The 19,843-nt window shown below is 53.9% G+C and overlaps 1 protein-coding gene across 1 annotated transcript; it reads left to right on the top strand.

Annotated features, from left to right (window-relative positions):
* The first annotated feature begins 9,956 nt into the window (after positions 1-9,956).
* Positions 9,957-17,390, top strand: IRF1 (interferon regulatory factor 1). The gene is made up of 10 exons (XM_072873431.1): positions 9,957-10,112; positions 11,632-11,723; positions 12,682-12,781; positions 12,970-13,146; positions 13,500-13,549; positions 13,675-13,810; positions 14,000-14,125; positions 14,984-15,027; positions 15,631-15,766; positions 16,266-17,390. Exons 2-10 carry the CDS (start codon positions 11,637-11,639, stop codon positions 16,364-16,366), a joined length of 957 nt encoding a protein of 318 aa, XP_072729532.1. The 5' UTR covers positions 9,957-10,112; positions 11,632-11,636; the 3' UTR covers positions 16,367-17,390.
* The last annotated feature ends 2,453 nt before the right edge of the window (positions 17,391-19,843 follow it).

Consider the following 19,843-nt stretch of genomic DNA (forward strand, 5'->3'; position numbering starts at 1 on the left):
TCACCGAGTTCGTCAGCTGCGCGTTCAAGGGCAGGGGGCAGCCCGCGCCCCAACGCCTGTGCTGCTGCAAGGCTCGGCCCCGCTCCAGACCCGGCGGGTGTCGGGTTTTTGTCGCTCGGTTGGGTTTTGGGGTTGTTTGGGGGTTTTTTTGGCTTGCCCGGGGGGCAGGGCGGCAGCGGATGGAGGCGGTGCCGGCGGCCCCCCCCCGGGCGAGCCCCGCTGCTCCCCCCCCCCGGTCCCCGCACCAGCATCCAGGTGCCTCCGGGGGTTTTCCCGGCGCGGGCGGGTTTTCCCGGCGGGGCGGCTGGAAGTCCCGCCGCGCCCCGGGCCCTGACTCACGGCCCGGCCGGCCTTCCCCGGGCCCGCCCCCGGGCCCGCCCCCCGGGCCCCGCCCCCGCCCCGGGGCCCGCCCCTCCGGCCCCGGCCCCGCCCCTCCGGCCCCGGCCCCGCCCCTCCGGCCCCGGCCCCGCCCCTCCGGCCCCGGCCCCGCCCCTGCCTCCCCCCCGCCGGTGCGGCGCCCCCCCGCGGCCCCGCCGATTCCCGGAAGCGGCTCGCGCCACCCGCGCCGCTCCTCCTGCGGGAAACCGAAACTCGGCGGCGGCGGGGGAAGGGGGAAGGGAAGGGGAAGGGAAGGGGAAAGGAAGGGGAAGGGGGGGACGGGCCTGCCCGGCGGCCACCGGCTGCCCTCGCGCTTCGGGCGCGGCTTGGGGAGGAGCGGGGCACGTTGGCTGGGCCGCAAGGCGTGAAGGAGGGAGTGAAATTCGAACAGACACCAGCAGAGCCCCCCCCAAAAAAACACAAGCAAAAAAGGCCGGGGGGAGGGAAGGTAAAAGAAAAAAGGCAAAAAAAAAAGGGCAAAAGGAAAAAAAAAGGGCAAAAAAAAAGGAAAAAGGAAAAAAAAAAGGAAAAAGGGCAAAAAAAAAGGAAAAAGGGCAAAAAAAGGGCAATAAAGGCAAAAGAAAAAAAGGAAAAAAGACAAAAAAGTGAAAAGGCAAAAGGCAAAAGAAAGGCAAAAATAAAGGCAAAAGACAAAATGAAAAAAAGGCAAAAAAAAGGACAAAAGACAAAAAAGAAAAGGGAAAAGGCAAAAAAAAAAAGGAAAAAAGGCAAAAATAAAAGAAGGCAAAAATAAAAGAAGGCAAAAATAAAAACAACAGGCAAAAATAAAAACAACAGGCAAAAATAAAAACAGGGCTGGGGTGGCCGTGCCCCAGGAAGCCCTGGCGCGATGCCCAGGGCTGTGGCCATGCTTGCCCCCGCCGCCCGGCAGTCCCGTCGCAGCCCCGCGCCAGCCCCGGCCCTGCAGCCCCCCCGTGCACTGCGTCACCAGCCCAGGTTTTCAGCCCTGCTGTCACTCGGGAGAGGGGACCTTGTCTGCCAACGCGGGCCGGCAGCCGTCCCAAACTGCCGGCTCAACCCCGCTCCGCCGCGGCACCTCTCCCGCGTGCCGAGCCGCCCGCCGGCCCCCGCGAAAGGGCAGCTTCTCCATTCCTCCCCGACAGGTCAGCAATTCTGCGACGAAACCCAGCAGGGAGTCACGCGCTCCCCGCAGCGAGCGGGGGACAGCTGCCACCCATGGCGGAGAGCTCGGGTGGCGAACGCGGGCTGGATGTCCTCTCCTGCCCTCCCGAAAGGAGGCGAGGGCGGCCGCGTGGCAGGGAGGGCCACCCCGCTCTGAGATGTCAGCCGAGGAAGGCGAGTCGGTGGCCGGGGGTCTCCACTGGGACATCAGAGGGTGTTAAAAAATAATACTAAAAAAAGAAATTGTGCTGCTTTCAGAAGAAATCACCCCCGCCTGACGGGGGAAGGTGACGTGTTTGAACAGGGACAGCCGTTCCCTGCAAGGTGTCCCCTCCCCTGGGGGTCCCTCCAGGGGGAAGGACCCCCCCCATTCCTCGATGGGGAGAAGGATGCGGGGGGTCCTTCCCCCTGCTGCCGATCCACCACCGTCCCTTCAGCAGTCGGTCGTCTGAACTGCGATGAGCTCTGGGGTGTCCGGCCGGACACGTCACTTAGCTTTTCCCTTTCCGGGGGTGGGGGAAGACCAGCGCTTACAGCCCCCACATTGCAGAGTGTCCAAAAGCAATGCCCTAAAGCGACAGCCGTCGCCGGTGCAACCCAAGCACGGCGGCAGCATTGCCTGCCACGGTGCTGGAACGACTGAGTATTTTTCAAAGTGCCAAATTTGAGTCTCGCTTATGGAAATTGCATAAGTGCAGGCGGCCGCTGTTCTCACCTGTGGTCTCAGGTATTTGGACAGAGATGTTTGCAGTCTGCTTCAAGGTTAATAGCCAGTAAATAATTAATAATACAAGAAGGGACTAACCTGCAGAGGTTTTCACATCTCTTGCTCGCAGCACATGGTTTTCGCTATTTGCTATGGTCGCCCTGTGAGGGTCTTGATACCAACCTGCCCTGGTCCCTTCCCAGCGCCTGGGACCAGGCCTGGCAGCACAACCCGAGTTCCCCTTCTGCCGCACGCCAGCGGAAGCTGCCCCGACCAGGCGGCAGGCTGGATGCGAGCCGCCTTCCCAGCGCGCCCTGCCTTTGCTCTCCCGTCCCTTGGCTCCGACGGCACTAACGTGAGAAGCCCAATGGCGCTTTCCAGCATCTGTAAGAGCTTCCTTTTTGCAGCCCCTTTGCACGAGGATGGGACGGAGTATTTCAAGCAAAGCAGGGGTTACGGATGTTCCTCCCGAGGCAGAGCAGAGGTGAAACGCTCACAGGTCACTCTGCTGCAGCCTCCAGATCGAGACCTTTTTTTCCTGGAGAGCTGCAGTAAGTTCTCAGGGTCTCCCTGCCTCTGTGCTCGCACGTACCCTGACCCCCTCAAGCTGCCGGGCTCGGCTGGTAGGCAACAGCAGGGTGCAGGCAGGAGCTCTGTGCAGGCAGGAGCTCCGTGCAGGCAGGAGCGTGCGGAGGCTGGGCTGGAGGCTGGGGGTGGCCCCGGTGAGCCCCCAGCCCGAGCACCGCACGGGCTGGACCCTGTCTACGCCTGCGATGGGCTGGAGGCTCAGCACCACGCTGGCTCGGCTGGCCTGTCCTTCCCCTTGCACGGCTGGGAAGTTGGGCACCTTTTCCGATCAGTCCAGGAAAGAGAAAACCCTCCCAGCTCAGAGCCAGACAGAGGCACGGCCAGCCTTGCCCACAACATGCTGCTTGTCCTGCCGGCTGTAGCTCCCTTTGGTTCACCTCCCGCTCTTCAGACGGCCAGTTGGGCAAGTGGGTTCCTTCAGCCCTGTCACCTTCAGACGGATAATCTAAGGGCATATTAAAAAAAGACCCCAACATCTTTAATACACAACTCACCTTTTGTTCTACCGATGCCAGCCCCAGCTGCATTGGTGGGACTTCAGCAGTGTAAAATGGACTCCCCATTCGACTTCAAGCGGGTTAGCCGCCGGGAGCCCGGGGTCGGCACGGCCCCGCTGCTGCCCCACGGTGCCCTCGGCGGGGCGGGCAGAGTGGCCCGGGGGAAGGCTGCGGCGGCGGCTGCTGGCTCCCGTGCTCCCGCGTGCAGCGGGAGAGGACCGAGCCCCTCTGACCTTTGGCAGGGAGGCTCAGGCTGCCGCAGGTCTGCACCCTCGTTAGGCAAAACTCATCACAGCTGCCAGGTGCCTGCAGCTCACGGGACTTGCCTTGGCAAAGAGTTCATGAAAGGTCTGTGTCCTCTGGCAAGGCTGAAAGAAAAGTAAGGAGCAGGGAAAGTCCGAGGACACGAGTCAAATTCTTGGAATTTCCTTTTTTCCCACCAAACCAAGCCCCGAATCTCATTTTGGTTTACTTTAAAAATTCACCGTGCCATCAGTGGGGAGAACTGAATTGATTTCAGGTCCTGAGACAGGTCTTTCCAATTCCAGGAAACCGTAAACGGCCCATCCCAGGATATATTTATTGTAGCCTGCGGATCAGAGCGCTCGGTAGTATTACGTCATGCCATCTGGGCAGAGTTTCAACATTTCTGACATTATTCGTTCTCCTGCATGTGCTTCAACCAAACTTCCTTTTTGTAAGAGAGGCATTTATAAGAAATGGAAACAGCTTGCAGCAAGTCCTGCGCTCTCAGGGCTACTGCCCGAGAAGCAGCTATTTTTTGTTGTTAGCCTTTGCAGGTTTTGAGGCTGATACTCCATCTCTGCTCCTTAATAGTCCGCTCTGCATTAACCCCTCTCAGCACAGAGAGCCCGTAGGAGGGACACGCGCTGCCCGCCCGCAGGTGACCCGGGGCACGATCCTGTGACAGTTGTTGGGTGCTCATTAGCGGGGAACCATGGCATTCCCCAGGTGACAGCGAAGGCTCCACACCCATTTTGTACGCCCCAGTTAGGCGCTCCAAAAAGAAAGAATTGTTTCTGAGTTTGACAGGGAAAAGGGGAGGAAGGCAGGTGGGGGAGAAAATGAGACGGGATTTGCATTAGAGCAGGTTTCTCTTAAAACAGGTAGAAAGGAGGAACAAACCCTCGCAGAGCGGGGTCTGGAAGGGCTGTTGAGTGCCGGTGGGCACGGAAAGGTCACGATGCAGCGATGGAAGGAAGCAGCCAGGGCCGCGAGGAAGCAGATAAGAGGCTCTCTCTCGCAATGCTCCCGCTCTTCCCCTCCACAAACCCCTGCTCCATCCTGTGGTTGTTCACTCCCCCCACCCAAATACTGCCTGGGCATGCAGACCTCAGGCTCCGCTCCCTCCCGGGGCTTGCTGCCATCTGCCAGAGGCAGATTTCTGTGGCAGCCCCTGTCTCCATCTCCCCATCGCCTGAGCAGGGATTCCCCAGTGCGGAGCATCTCCGCTGGCTGCCTTCAGCGTCCCGGGAAGGCAAAGTCTTCAAAGCAAAGACTGCCGTCAATACTTGGCGTAATGCTCAAGCTCTTTCCCCCGCAAGACACATTAGGGATTTAAAACCCGAGGGTCATCTCCCCTATCCACACCTCATGCATGGCAGCAGGCGAGCGCAAGCCGGTGCGTCGGCTGCTCGAAGGTACGTGCACTAAACGAGGTGCTGCGGGGTAGCCCCGTCCTGCTGCGCACACACGTGCTCCCGCAGCGTCGCCTTCCGTGAGGGAAGGGCAGGCTGCCTCTCGCTCAGCTCGGAAAGGAGCCCTGGGCTGGGAAGTTATCAGAAAGCTGATAATCTCCTACGCTGCTGCTCCGGCATGTATGCTTACCTGGAGGTGAATGCGGCTCTGGAGCGAGTACCTGCTTCTGCAACTGTGTTTGCGCTGGAGTGTGCTGGTTTTCTCCCCTTCGGCCCCCAGCTCCTCAAAAAGTGCTTCTGGATGTTCAGAGCCTCGCAGGTTTGCCTGAGGGTAAAGCATGGCAGGTCTCATCCCCACTCAAGGGTAATTTTGCAAGGAGCGAAGAGGGAAGAGCATTGCGAGAGATAAGGTGGAAAGGATGCTCTGCCAGAAAAACAACCTGCTCCGAGCAGCCCTGGCACCAGGCTGGGTAGCCACGGACGAGAAAGTCTGGGCCACTTGTCACTAGGGAGGAGACAGCCAGGCCTTCAGCTGGAGGCAGCAGCTTTGGCTGGCCAGTATACGGTACCGCCGGCTGGAAACAGCCCTTTCCACGGCACACAGGCTTCAATATTAACCACTATTTATTTTATATAGCACAGGAGTGAAGCCGCCTTGAGCTGCTTAACCAAACATAGCAGTGAAGACGGGGAACAAAGAACCGTGTTAGAGCCTGTATGCCCAACTCGTAACCCTCTCTTCTTGTAGGCCAGGAGCTCTGTAGTTGGTGCCACGCAGTTCATGCTTTCCAGCATTACTTGCCATACAGTCTGCCTAGGAGCACCTTATTTCAGGGCGCTGCTGACTGAGATGGAGAGGTGCCCATTACAGAATAACAAATACCACTTTCTGGGGCATCAGCTGGGGATTTGGTTTGGTTTTAAATAAAAATATTATTAAATATTTCCTCTGCGATCTCCCTCGATCGGGTCAATATGATAAAATATGTTAACGATCTGTTTCCCTGTGTCTCAGTGGACCGTTAAAACAAGAGAACTGGCAAATCACGGGGGGAATATGAAAAAAGGGGGAACATTTGAGGGTGTTCAGAGCCAAAAGGCCAAGCAGGTGTCTGGGAGAAGACGCTGTGAAATAAAGCTGGAGCAGGGCTACAGCTCTGCAGAGAATCAGAGATGTTGGCATTCCTGGAAATTCTTGCTGGCTGATAAACTGGGTGGAGCAGGACGGTTTTATGGCCAACCATTTTTTGACTCCTTGAGGTGTGTGGATTATTCCTTGTTCATGTTTTTATACTTAAAAGTGCATTCCTTGTTGCTTTTATATATTTAAGTGCATGTTCTTGCTACATGCAGGAGGGTGCTGAAACAATTGTTAGTGTAGTGGTATAAATGGGGGTGATAAAGTGGGTGGAGCAGGACGGTTTTATGGCCAACCATTTATTGACTCCTTGAGGTGTGTGGATTATCCCTTGTTCATGCTTTTATACTTAAGTGCGTTCCTTGTTATGCTTTTATATATTTAAGTGCATGTTCTTGCAACATTCAGTAGGGTGCTGAAACAATTGTTAGTGTAGTGGTATAAATGGGGGGAAGGAGTTGGTTTTGTAAGGAGAAGGCTTTGTAAGCGTAGTGCAGGGAGAGCCTGACACACAATAACAGCGGGGAGAGACAAGTTGTCATTTCCTTGTTTCAGCTGAGAGATAACAAAGAAGCAAAGAAAGGTAAGGCATCGCAGCCCGGGGAGGTCATGCTCCATGGAACGTGCTGTGCAGGAACGGGCCAGAGCGCAGATATAAAGGTGAAGTGAGTTCCACCGAGTAGGATCTGTATGGGTTTAAACCAGAGGAAAGAAGTGGAGGTTTAGGGCTGGGACTGTTAACCTTCCTTTGTGCGCTTCTGTTCTAGGTGTATTTATTTGGTGCCTGGTGCCAATTCCTGATGAAGATACAGACTAGAACTAGCTAGTAAGGGTCACAACAGTACTGAAGTCATATATCAAACAAGTCACTGTTCAAAATTCAGTCATGTAAAGTATTTAAGATACATTTAGTGCATGCACACATTGGCCCGTCAGACCAGGAAGCTCAAAATTCATTTTTCTTAAAGCTGGTTGAGGGGGTAAAAACAGACCACAGGAGCTCGGAGCTTGAAAGGAATGACGGCATGATCTTTTTTGTCAATATTTAGGTTGTACAAGAGGTGTTGTGACTATTTTTGTAGATGACATTTGCACTGGAACCTCAAATACCTTCTGTCATCTCTTTTTCAGGCTACTTTTATGTTATCTCTTGCTACTCTAGACTTCTGGACATCTTACACTGAGGAGTGAACCTACGCCCTCTCACAAACTATGAACTACAAATGTCCTAGTGCTGTTCCTACCTTGTCTGTGTACCTCTTTCCTTCTTTGGTTATTTATTGTATTTACCTAATATGTTATATCTTCACCCATGGTGAAAGCTCGCTGCTGAACGGTGCCTCACCCAGCACAAAGACCCCACTGGAGGATACTACCACAAGATACAAGTGTCAAGCAGACCAAAAAAAAATTAGTTTAGAGAAAGCATGGCACACCTGCAGGGTGTTTTTCTGCACTTAAAACCAAGTTTGGGCATTTCTTTAGTCTTCATGTTAAAAAAAGAGAAAACTTGCCAGTGCAGGCAGGCAGTGTGATAACATCACGCTGTTTGTCTAAGCTGCCCATGCATCTTTCTACCTCTCTCCCAATATACCTTCCCATTGCGTATGACTGCAAACCTGCCTGGAAAGAACTGAAAATGAAATAACTAGAAGTGCTCTAATATTCTGCTGGATTGAAGGCACCTCGAAGACATCGGATGCAAATCTAATCTCATTGTCATCCAGATCCAGTGGATTGGAGAGAAATCCTGAGGGTTTCAGTAGCCTTCTATCAGGTCGTCATTTCCCTTCCGCACCCTTCATCCGCAAGCGGTAGGAGAGGACAGAATACCGATGGTCACACTTTACGTCTCCTAACACAGTTATTTCGGGTCAGCCCAGCCCGACGCACAGCCCGGGCCAGGGGAAGATGGGAGATAAAACATTCTCAGGTTTTGTAAATGCTCGCATTGGCCTGCCTCCCACTTTGTGCCATTTACACCGAGAACAGGTGATTGGCAATATATCTCTTGTTATCACTGCACAACCTATGGCAAATGAGTGCTGTGAAATCGGAGCATCTGTAAGTCTTAAACCCCTACAGCAAAGCGACCGAGATTGGATCTCAGCTGGGAGGTCCATGGGATTTTATGGGAAAAAGCACTGAAAACAGTCTATGTTACAGCTATAACTGGGCTGAGGACTCCTGTTAGACTATCGAAGCTTTCCAACCAACGCCAGAGCAAGTCCAGGCAGTGTCTGTAGCACCGCTTCTCACCAGAAAAGGGGCTGCTGAGGCCAGGCGGGGGGACCCGTGTCCCACACCGGTCCCCTGGCCTAGGTGCACGGTGACGTGCCCAGGAATTGCTCTGGCGACTCCACCGACCCGCGTCTTTCAGCCGTGCAGTTAATGACCGTTCGACGCTGGAATGCAGCAGCACGCTGCTGTACGTCTGCTCGCATCACTGGGAGCAATCGGGCTGACACTGGACAACTCGTTGCGTACTGGCCACTACCCGCCATGAAAGCATAAATGCAGGGGAGATGGTCAGGAACATCACTCACAACCTTCACATATTTAATTTCCTTTTCTGTTGCCCTTCTTTCTACCACCTGTGACTGTTCCTATTACTCCAGGCCCTACCGCGTTCCTTCTGCAAATTGCTAACACTGAATAAATAAAAATACACGTTTGGCCCTCCCTGTTCATTAGTCCTGCTGTCAACAGCAAAAGCGTGCCCTTTGGAGCCGGTACCAATCCAGAGTCAGTGCTCAGGGAACCGGGCTGCTCAGAGGCGGCACCGGGGCCAGTTCCCCGATACTCCGCGGCGAATTGACCGGGAGCAGCCCAACCGCTGGCCGAGCTCCCACCCAACTCAAAATGGCCTCGTCTAGACCCTGCACTTCATTCTCTGCCTTTCCTAATTTATGAGGGTTGCTACGGGCTGGTGGAAAGTCTGGGAGTTCACACGTCGGGATTACTGTGCTGCCTCCGGCTGCCCGGGATGCGCCTGAACAATGGCTGCGTGGGGGGGACAGGGGCTGGATCCCTCAGTGGGACGGGGCTGGATCCCTCAGTGGGGACAGGGCTGGATCCCTCAGTGGGATGAGGCTGGATCCCTTGGTGGGGATGGGGGCTGGATCCCTTGGTGGGACAGGGGCTGGAACCCTCAGTGGGACAGGGCTGGATCCCTCGGGTGGACGGGGCTGGATCCCTCAGTGGGGACAGGGCCGGATCCCTCAGTGGGGACAGGGGCTGGAACCCTCGGGTGGACGGGGCTGGATCCCTCAGTGGGGACAGGGCCGGATCCCTCGGTGGGACAGGGCTGGATCCCTCGGTGGGACGGGGGCTGGATCCCTCAGGGGGACAGGGCTGGATCCCTCAGGTGGATGGGGCTGGATCCCTGGAGGTATGGGGGCTGGATCCCTTGGTGGGACAGGGGCTGGATCCCTCGGGTGGACGGGGCTGGATCCCTCAGTGGGATGGGGCTCGATCCCTCGGGGGGACTGGGCTGGATCCCTGGGGGGGCCGGCTGGGGCGGGGGTGCCAGCCCCTGGGTGGGGCGGCCCGCAGCAGTCCGTGTGTGTCCCGTCCCCCCCCTCCGGGCCGCCGGCCGGCGCAGCCCGCGCCCACGCAGGACAGCGGCGGGGCGGGGCCGTGGCGCGCGGCGGGGGGGGCGGGGGGGGCGGCGCTCCCCCCGCGCCGCTGGTGCTACAACAGCGTGATTTCCCCGAAGTGATGCTGGCGGCGGCAGCCAATGGGAGGCGCGGCCGCCCCTCGCGGCGGCGCTGATTGGCCAGGACGCAGCCGGGCCCGGGGCGGCGGGGAATCCCGGGCGCCGCCGCGTTATACCCGAGGGCGCGCCCCGCGGGCGGCAGAGGCGGGTCGGCGGGCGGCGGGCGCGGACGGACGGCTCGGCTCGGCTCGGCTCGGCTCGGCTCGGCTCGGCTCGGCTGACCGCTGCACGCCACGGCACAGGAGTGCACGGCTCGGCACGGCTCGGCACGGCACTGCACAGCGAGGTGGGTCGCGCTGCGTCCCGTCGCTCGATCCCCGCTTTGCACGGCACGGGGGCTGCGGACGGAGGCGCCCCGCAGGGTCCGTGGGAGCGGCCCCGCGGGCACGGCTCGGCTCGGCTGAGCTTGCTTTGCCTCGCCATGAGGGGGCAGCGCCGGGTTTAGCCGTGCGGAGGCGGGTTGGGGGCGCGGGGCTGATCGCGCCGGCAGCCGTCGGGTAGGCACCGGCATCCCTCCGGCGGGGAGCGGTCCCGGCCCCTTACCCAGCCCCAACCCACGGGAGGGCAAGGGACAGGGCGGGATGTCCCCCCGCACCCGCGGCGACGGGCATGTCCGGGCGCGGCTGCCAGGCTCAGCCGGAGGCTCCGCTCCGCCGTTGAGCGGGTGCCAGCGCCGAGCCCCGGGGCCGGGTCCCGCGGCCCCGAGCCGTGCTCTCCGCAGCGGGCGGGCGCTCTCCGGGCCGCCGTGCGGGTGAAAGTTAGAAACGATTGTTTGGGAAATCTTGGGTCTGTCTGTCTGTCTTGGAAAAAACCACCGCAAACAGGAAATTATTTCTGCAGGGGAAGGGCTGGCAGGGCCGCGCCGCCCCGCTCCGGCTGCGCGGCGGGGACGGGTCCTGCACGGTGGGGAAGGGACGTGCGCGACGGGGAAGGGTCCTGCACGGTGGGGAAGGGACGTGCGCGGCCGGGGAAGGGTCCTGCACGGTGGGGAAGGGACGTGCGCGACGGGGACGGGTCCTGCACGGTGGGGAAGGGACGTGCGCGACGGGGAAGGGTCCTGCACGGTGGGGAAGGGACGTGAGCGGCCAGGGACAGGTCCTGCACGGTGGGGAAGGGACGTGCGCGGCCGGGGAAGGGTCCTGCACGGTGGGGAAGGGACGTGCGCGACGGGGACGGGTCCTGCACGGTGGGGAAGGGATGTGCGCGACGGGGAAGGGTCCTGCACGGTGGGGAAGGGATGTGCGCGGCCGGGGCGCCGGGCGCGGTTCTGCCCGGGCTGGTCGCGTTGCTATTTAGGGATCCCCCCTGCAGCAGGGTGCCCCCCCAGGGTGCCCCCCCCTCCCCCCCTTTGCGCGGTTTAATTAATAATAAACTTTTAAGGAGGTGACTGTGCAGTTAGTGCCTCTCTGTGGCCCCGGAGGGGGGATGGTCCCGCACCGGTCCCCGCGGGGGGACACCCGCACCCACTCCCGGGAAAACCGTGGCGGTGCTGGCCGTGGGCTCCCTCCCGGGCTGCCCTGGCCCACGCAAAGCTCCCCCCCCCCCCGCCGCTGCAATCGGCCCCTTTCCAGAACACAGACCTTCGGACGGGTTTTTCTGGCGCTCCCCATCCAGCAGCACCGCGCTGCCAGCCGGGAGCGGGTGGGAGATTTGCAAAAGAGCTAATTAAGGTGCTAGAAAAGTAGTTTTGGTGGCATCGGTAGCGTTGGTGGTAATGCCGAGCGCGCCGCAGGGAAGGGAGGGGTGACATTGCAGAACGGTTAAAATCGCGATGACTTTTTGCTGACCTGTTATGTCTTTCACAGACAACATGCCGGTGTCAAGGATGCGCATGAGGCCCTGGCTGGAAATGCAGATTAATTCCAATCAAATACCAGGACTGATATGGATTAACAAGGTGAGGGTTGGTTTAGTATCATTAGTATCTTGGATATTGGATAGTAATTATTATTTTTTCTAATAATATTTATTATTATTACTGCTGTACCGTTAATCGTCCTTGTTCTTAGATGACACTAAACGTAAGTCAAGATCATAAAGGAAGGAAGGACATGGAGAAAACTTGCAAGCATTATGTTTAAAAAACAACTATTTTCATTTTCAGAAAAGGTAGCTCTGGTTGGTACACAATGTAGGAGTTCCATTTTGTTTCCTGGGAAAATTCCCAGGAGGGAAATGATTAATTAAAATAAAAGCAATCCAAGCATGATGGAGAGCCAAGAAAACTCCAAAATCTCTTTTAACTCCTGCTGCCTACTTGAGCCAAGTCCCAGTTGAGTAGCTACTGTTACACTCCCAGTTGCTCCCAGTTTTAAGATTTGGCCTGAAAGAAACTCTGGATTTACCCCACTTTGGCCTGGAAGGCTCGTCCCTGTGCTGGTACCGCAGGACGAGATCGCTAGGCTTATTGAACCAGGGCTCTTTCTCTGAAGTTTCCGTATCCATCCCAAGGTGATATTTAAGCTAGGACATGCTTTTCTTAGAATTCCTGCAAGATCTTACGGGCAACTTTAAAAAGGGATTCTCTACCAAAGTGTACCTGGAAAATGTACTGTAGTTAATGACACATTAATAGATTAGATGCAATGTATTTCTCTTATTCTGGGATAAAATTGACAATATTGCTTGCTTCTACTGCACCGTACCACATGCGGCTTTCCCAGTTTCAGAACTCATAAAAAACCTTGTATGCATTGAACAAAACAGATGGAACAGTGGATGCTTGGTTAAGATACGGAGCAGAGGGTTTATAAAATTTCTGAGCTGCCTCTGAGAGTTCTTTGATTAAATCTATCATTCCAAACTGGCACGTAATGCTTCTTTTTCAATTCACATCTCTCTTGCTTTAACTTCAGGATAAGATGATGTTTCAAATCCCGTGGAAACATGCAGCTAAGCATGGCTGGGACATGGAGAAAGATGCCTGCCTTTTCCGGAGCTGGGCCATTCATACAGGTGTGTGCTGGCTTTACATTTCCATCGGTCATATCAATATCTCAAACAAGGCGTTTTTTTGTCTTGACTTACGCCTCAGGTAGTTATATTAACTACTAATATATAGCAAATAGAAAAATAATTTTATTTTTTGGTGGGAAGAACTAGCACTGAAAAGTCGAAACACTCACCCCATCTCTTATTTATAGGAAGATATAAAGTAGGTGAGAAAGACCCTGACCCGAAAACCTGGAAGGCGAACTTCCGCTGTGCTATGAATTCACTGCCTGACATCGAAGAAGTGAAGGATAAAAGCATCAACAAAGGCTCCAGTGCTGTCAGGGTTTACAGGATGCTGCCGCCCTTGACAAAGGATCAGAAGAAAGGTAAGCCCTCAGCAATCCATCTGGGGTTACGCAGCTTCCACCACTGCGCTTCAACACCGCTTAAATTTCCTGCTCCGTGTAGGCAGGGGTATAACAGACCTGTTGGTAGCACCCGTGCCACTGGGGTTAGTCACTGGTTATTGCCCTTGGTAACAGTTTGTACAAACAGTTCATTTTATCCCAAATTCTTTAAGCATGCCTAAAGTCATCATCAGGAGGCTGTCGGGACTCGCTGCTACCGGGACAGTGGTAGCAGAGCTGGCTGAGCAGGGCTCAAAGCTGCAAGAGCTCACGCTCGCCCGAAATGCAGCCATGCAGCCCTTTCTCACATTCGTCCTATTTTTATTTAACAGAAAGGAAGTCAAAGTCTTCAAGAGAAGCAAGAAACAGGAGCAAGAGAAAGGTATGTGGCTGTAGAGGCAGCTGAAGAAGCTAGAGGTTTTGGTGGTTTTCATGCTTAATTTTTTTTCATATGGGAACTTGTGCGTTCTTAGACAAGTCTTTCATTCTTTGCCCTTATTTTTGTAGTCGTATGAAGACATGAGGACAGAGGAGTCGGCAGAAAGACTAACCAACACTCCTCTGCCAGATGACCACAGTGGCTACACCGTTCATGACTACACGGGGCAGGAAGTGGAGGTTGAGAGCACATCCATCACCTTAGGTGAGACTCAGTTTTTAGCTCTCTGAGCAGAGTGGAAAGTGCTGTTCGTGCTAAACCCACAATTTCTGCACCAAAAGACAAAGATGGCTCTTGGGGCTGGGCCTGGCTGCGCCGTCAGATGGGCAGGGAGGAAATAGAGGTGGTTGTGTCTCTCCCATGAGTGCCAACTCCTCCTGGTGCATCCCGCAGACCTCTCCCCGTGCGAGGTGAGTGGCTCCCTGACTGACTGGAGGCCGCCGATGGAAATCACCATGGCTGACAGCACCAACGACCTCTACCAGCTCCAGGTGTCTCCCCTGGCTTCATCCTCGGAAGGTGGGTATTCCTATTTTCCTACCCTGGTCTTTCATCGGTCTACTGGAGGCAGGTTGGAGGCAAGGCAGCGGGATGAAGAAGTGCCTGGGGGATCAGGAGAAACAAGAGTTGTCTTGTAGAAAAAAAAGACCAACCCAACCTCCACCTGATGGATTTGGGTGACTGGAGCTACCAAACTGGGCCGGTTACAGATGGGCACGTGCCACTGGCAGAAGTAGTTGCTCATGGGTGAAAGGCTCCAAAATGCCATTTACTTTGCACGTGCGGGCCAAGGGGCAGGCTTCATCTCACAGGCTCAACGCAATGGCACGGACAGGTCAGCCCGTAAAGAAGAGAAGAGATTTCTGAGCCAGGAGGGTGGGACCTGGGGGTTCTTGAGGCTGCTGGAAGGAGGTGATGCCAGAAGCAGGACAGAGATAGGTACAATAGTGACAGTGGAGGTAACCACGCTTCCCAATGGGGGAAAAAAAAACCCCCACAACATGGATATATCAGTGGTTCTTCACTGGAGGTGCAAATCCTCTTCCTCCTGCATACCAAGCGGGGTCTGCTTTGGTGACTCTTGGGGAGACGTAAGAGCTGGCTGGAGCCATGCACTCCAACGTGCAGTTGTTGAAGAGCACCTGAGATGAGGGGCTGTGGGGAGTTTGGGGCACGGAGCTGCTGATGGGCCTCCCTGCCTCAAACCCGTGAGGTGTCATCCATGGGGGGGGAAGTAAAAGGTAGTGGTGGCGTGTGACAAGAGAATATGAAGCGGGTTGTGTGGCAAAGAAGCAGAAGTGTGAGGGCCAACGTGTGAAAAGTTGACATCTATGTCTGTTTTCTTCTCTTTTTTTTTTTAATGTGCTTACAAAACAGTCACAGATGAAGATGAAGAGGAAATGAATTCGGAGATTTTTAAGGTAAAACCAGCCCTTCTGGTCAGAGTAAAATTAGCCAAAGTTGTTGTTTGCACCAAGAGAGGAAGGGAAGCAGCTATCTGATCCGGTCCTATACGAGCTGAACATACACTTATGTAATCCAAGACCCTTATTCAGTGAGGAAGCCTGAAAAATTAAATATAAAAAGAAGGCTACGTCACAAACATGAGCTGGAGAGGACACATCCATGGAAATATTTACTCTTCATGTGAAAGTCGGAGAAAGCTATTGGGTACTGCTAGAAGTAGAGGTTGCTGTATTAGAGGCTGCAAAGCTTCTCTAGACTTTTTTATTTTGCCCTTCTCTCTGCCTCTGACATGTATGGCGCTTAATCTGTGTTTCCAGACATGTCATGCTCATCCCACTGATAAGATGGGGGCTTCATCACCGAAGGTGCTCTGGCCCTCCCAGTTTTGCATTAACTTTTTTTTTTTTTTTAACTGGGAGTAAACAGAGTATAATTTAGCATGAGAAGATAGAATTTGATCTTTTTTCCTTACCTGTCTTCTAATTAAGAGAAAGGAATAAAATATTGCACCCACAGAAAGAAGGAGCAGTTTTTACCGTCTCCTTATTCTCTTACAGCTGCTGGAGCCAGCCCAAGACTGGCACACCACCAGCGTCGGGGGGAAAGGCTTTCTCACCAACGAGCCGGGCACGCAGACCATGTGCAGCACTTACAGCTACAAGGAGCAGGATGGGGAGATCGACACGACTTCGGGTACAGAATCCTCCCTTATCACTGACGGTCAAGGCCACAGGATGATGCGGCCGAGGGTTTTCATGCGAGTGACTAATTGAGAGGGAGCAAAGCAAATGGAGGGATTCGCACATCCCTGTGTTCTGAGGTTTCTGAGTAGCCTGTAGGAAGGCTGTAAGGAATCTGTTGAAATAAAAAGGAAAAGGAGAAAAATGCCTCCAGTAAGAGTATACTACAGATTTGTCTTAAGGTTATACGCATGTAAGCTGTGCCAGCTTTCAGGAACTCCTTGCAATGTAGCTGCAGAATTTCCACTAGCAATAGCTGAAAGGGGACAGTTTAATAGAGACTGTTGAGAGTATTTTAGCAAAATATTAGTTTAAGGTATTTACTATCATCTGAGAAATCTTTCAATTTTTTATATATTTAATGTATATATACACGCACACATATACATATATACACTATTTTGCTCTTGCTGCATGGGATTCAGTACTCATTCTCAGTTTATTTTGTCTAGGAGAGCTGGAGTTCAGGTTCTTCGACCAGAAAAGCAGCCTAGACTTCTCCTGGCTGGAGACAGTGAGACCTACCATGCAAGTCATTCCCTGTGGCTTGTAAATCCCTGCCTTCCTCCGACCACGAACTGCTCTTAGGTAGAAACTTTGACAAGCCGGGAGAGAATGGAAGAAATTGTTTGTTACTGACTGAACGAAGAAAGTAGCTTTTCTATTCCGTTTAACTTTTAGTCCTGAAAAGGTTAGGAAGAAATACTCCATTATTAAAAAAAAAAAAAAAGAAAAAAGGACTCCCCTCTCACTAGCAGGACTCCTGGCATCGAAGACGCTCAGCCGCAGTACGCACCTTGTCATCGCTTCGGAGGCGAAGCTTTTGCTGGAAGGTTGCCGATGTGCCCTGGGGTCCGACCTGGCGGGGTACCACTGGATGGCATCGTGTGCCGGAGGCCTGGGGAGGAGGTCACCGTCCTCCCCCCGTGAGATGTGATGAGCACTTTACCCACGGAGTGCTTAGGAGAGACGCTGCGAAGGAGTCTCTTGCCTATTAGTTTTGGTTGCTGCTTACCTGTGCAACACTGGTGACATTGTTATTAACGACTGTCATTACACTTAGAAAAATTGCACTAATTGGCCCTCTCTTCTTTGATTTACCCCATCATATAGTTCATCTTTCAGATCTTTCAACTTTAAACTGTGTAAATAGTTTAGACCAATAAAATGTGAAAATTTAGTTCAGGCTTTGCTTCCACATAGTACAGTTACCCGGGTCTACTCAATAGGATGTTATCTGCTCATAGGCATGCCATATCTATTTCCATATAATAGTTGAAGAGCTGCTGCATGAAACAATTTTTGCACTGATAGGGGCAGAGCTCTTTATTTATACCATGCCTTTCCGAGATCCCTTCTGGCACTCTCCCCGGATCCCTACAGTACTGTATGCAGCAAACCATCGCCCTGCAGCCCCGGCCCGGGCCAGCACGCGCAGGAGAGTGCAGGATGGAAGAGGATCTCGTTTCCGTGTGACACACAGGAATTAAATCACTAATCTGTAATAGACTATTTTCTTGTACATTTTGTATATAAAGTCTTGTATATTTGTTTTAATAAAAGTGTTTTCTATATGACATGTTTACTTTTTCTCATGGGAGAGCTCTGAGAATGGATTCCAGATTCCTTGAAAATATCCAAACAGATGTGCCCAGACAGAGACAGTTGGAGGGGTTTTTTTCATGAGTCATGAAAGCACAGGGAATTTAGTAGAGTTTGCTCCTGTTTTCTACCCCCCGCTTCCCCGTGCAGCTGATGGGGGAATCCTGCTTGTCCAGGTCCTGTGCATGTGTCAGGTAGTTGGTTTGTATCTACCATCATCCGCAACAGTCAGACCTAACTCGGAGCAGGGTTACAGGCTGTGCTATTTAAAAACCCCGCAAACCTATGCACCAAGCCCCTCTATGGATGTCCCTCTCAGCAGCACTGTCAGCTTCTGTGATAAGAAGAGCAGCAGTGAAGACCAAGCTAAATAACTCAGGTTTGCCTCAAAAAAGGCAAGCACATGCACGATCCAGAAGGCAAGGGGAAAGCAAGCTGGTTTTCCCCTGTATATTTGATTCATTTGCCATACTTGCAGGCTGGAAAGGCCTGACATGTTGTTGTATCGTCTGGGGTGGGAGACAAGAGACAAGTGTGGCTGATGCAATGTGTCTCCAGCTGCAGCATCTGACACTGCCTGGAAAACCCCTGTACTGAACAAAGCTGTGCTGGGATGGCCATCGGGGAATAACTTCATGCACTGAGCAAGAGCAAGGGCAGACCGAGGTGAATATCGGGCTGCGGGAGAGGAAGACCCAACCCAAAGGGCTGGAACAAAGCGGACATTTCCTACTGCCTTTGGCACAGGCTCTGCTGCTTCTCGCCCTGCAGATACACAGGGACAGATGCGGGGTTTACCGAGGGAAAAACGAAGTGCCATAGGAAGCGGGTGGTGGCGGGGCTCAAATCCAGCACGGCTAAAAGGTTTGGATACGGCAGAGCGAGGCGGATGGCAGCCCGGGGAGGGCGAAGCTGGGCAGGGTTACGGCCGTGCCTGCGAGTCGTTAACTGGCCCTATCTCTGAGACAACCCAACGCGGGCAGCTGCCGGCAGCACCCTTCCAGGTGGCACCAGGCAGAGAGCAGCTCCCGACAGCTTCATCCTGGTGCGCGTGGGTGGCAGCCCGGGGACGACAACCTCGCTGTCCCCTGCAGTGGTCACGCTCCCTGGCGGGGCAGCTGGGCCACCTCCCAGGAAGGGATCCAGCCAGCCGGGAACCCGCTGGGTACCAGAGGCCACGGCTGCCTCGGATCACACCCACCTAAAATCCCGCACAACCACCCGATGCAGATCCGGAGCGGGAACGCAAAGAAATCGCCCACCAGACCAGATCTCCCCAGCTACTGCCAGGGAGGGAGCGTGGGGCTGCTGGACCTAGAGCCACCTCTGTTCGCCCAGGAAGGGACACCATCTCAGTGTCATCGACATAACCAGAGGAAATGGGGTTTGTTTAGGAACCACTGCAAGTTTGTTACACACGGGGGGAGGGGGAGAGAGAGAGAGAGAGGGGAAACTTTCTACGATGCAAACAGTGCTAAAAATAAGGTAGAGATTAATTTGCCCATTCATGCATTAAAAGGAGCAAGTTTTTCAGTTATGCTCAAGATACAAAAAAACCCAGCGCTTAAATTTTCACAGATAAAAGGTTTGACCAAGATTTGAGGACAGAAGAAAACAGCAGCTAGTGTCTCCCACCCAGGGACCACAGACACGTTCCCAGTGTGTTTTTACCAGGACAGAGGAGATACTTTCCTTCCTCGCCTGCCAAGGTACCTGCGTGACCGACCGCACATTAGGTATTTTGCCAGTGAAAACTGAAGTCCCATGATGGGGTGGAATTTATCTGTCCAGTTGCTTCACTGGCTGAATAACTGCCAAATTCAAAGTATTTTGTTGTTGGGTTTGTTGTTTTGAACTCTTTGGGAGGGGGGAAAAAAAAAAAAGCAGAGTCAAGCTCTCCAGCTCCGGAGGGCTGTGATTTGCCGAAGCCCGGCTGAGCCTCAGAGGCTGCCGTGCCCTGTCGATGCCCGACTGGCTCCTCCGTCACCCACCCAGGGCAGGTGGGATTCGTAGAAGCGACATTTCTTCTCCCAGTGCAAACTAAGGTGACCTGTAGGCTTCTCGTACCCAGAGGAGCATCATGAGCTCTTTAGGATAAGCCTCCTGCATAGGCTATGCGATGAAAACCAAGTTTTAAAACCTTGACGTTGGATTCTTCTGAACTTGCCTATCCTAATCAAGCTCTTCATAAACCCAGAAAACTTCAGCTGGCTTTCCTGGGTTGGAAGAAGAGTTGTCTTCACCTTTAATATGCACACAGCTACATTCAGCTGGGAAGTAATTCCATAGCAGGAGAGCAGGTCACTGGAGAGAGCTCACCCCTGCCAAACCCAGACAAAGCAATAAAAGGAAAGTTCTTACGGGTAGGGCTCAAAGGGCAAGGGGTTTGCTCTTGTGCTATGAACCTTGCATGACAGTGAGAAAGATC

The sequence above is a fragment of the Ciconia boyciana genome, chromosome 9, assembly GCF_034638445.1.
Source record: "Ciconia boyciana chromosome 9, ASM3463844v1, whole genome shotgun sequence".
Classification (NCBI taxonomy): Eukaryota; Metazoa; Chordata; class Aves; order Ciconiiformes; family Ciconiidae; genus Ciconia; species Ciconia boyciana.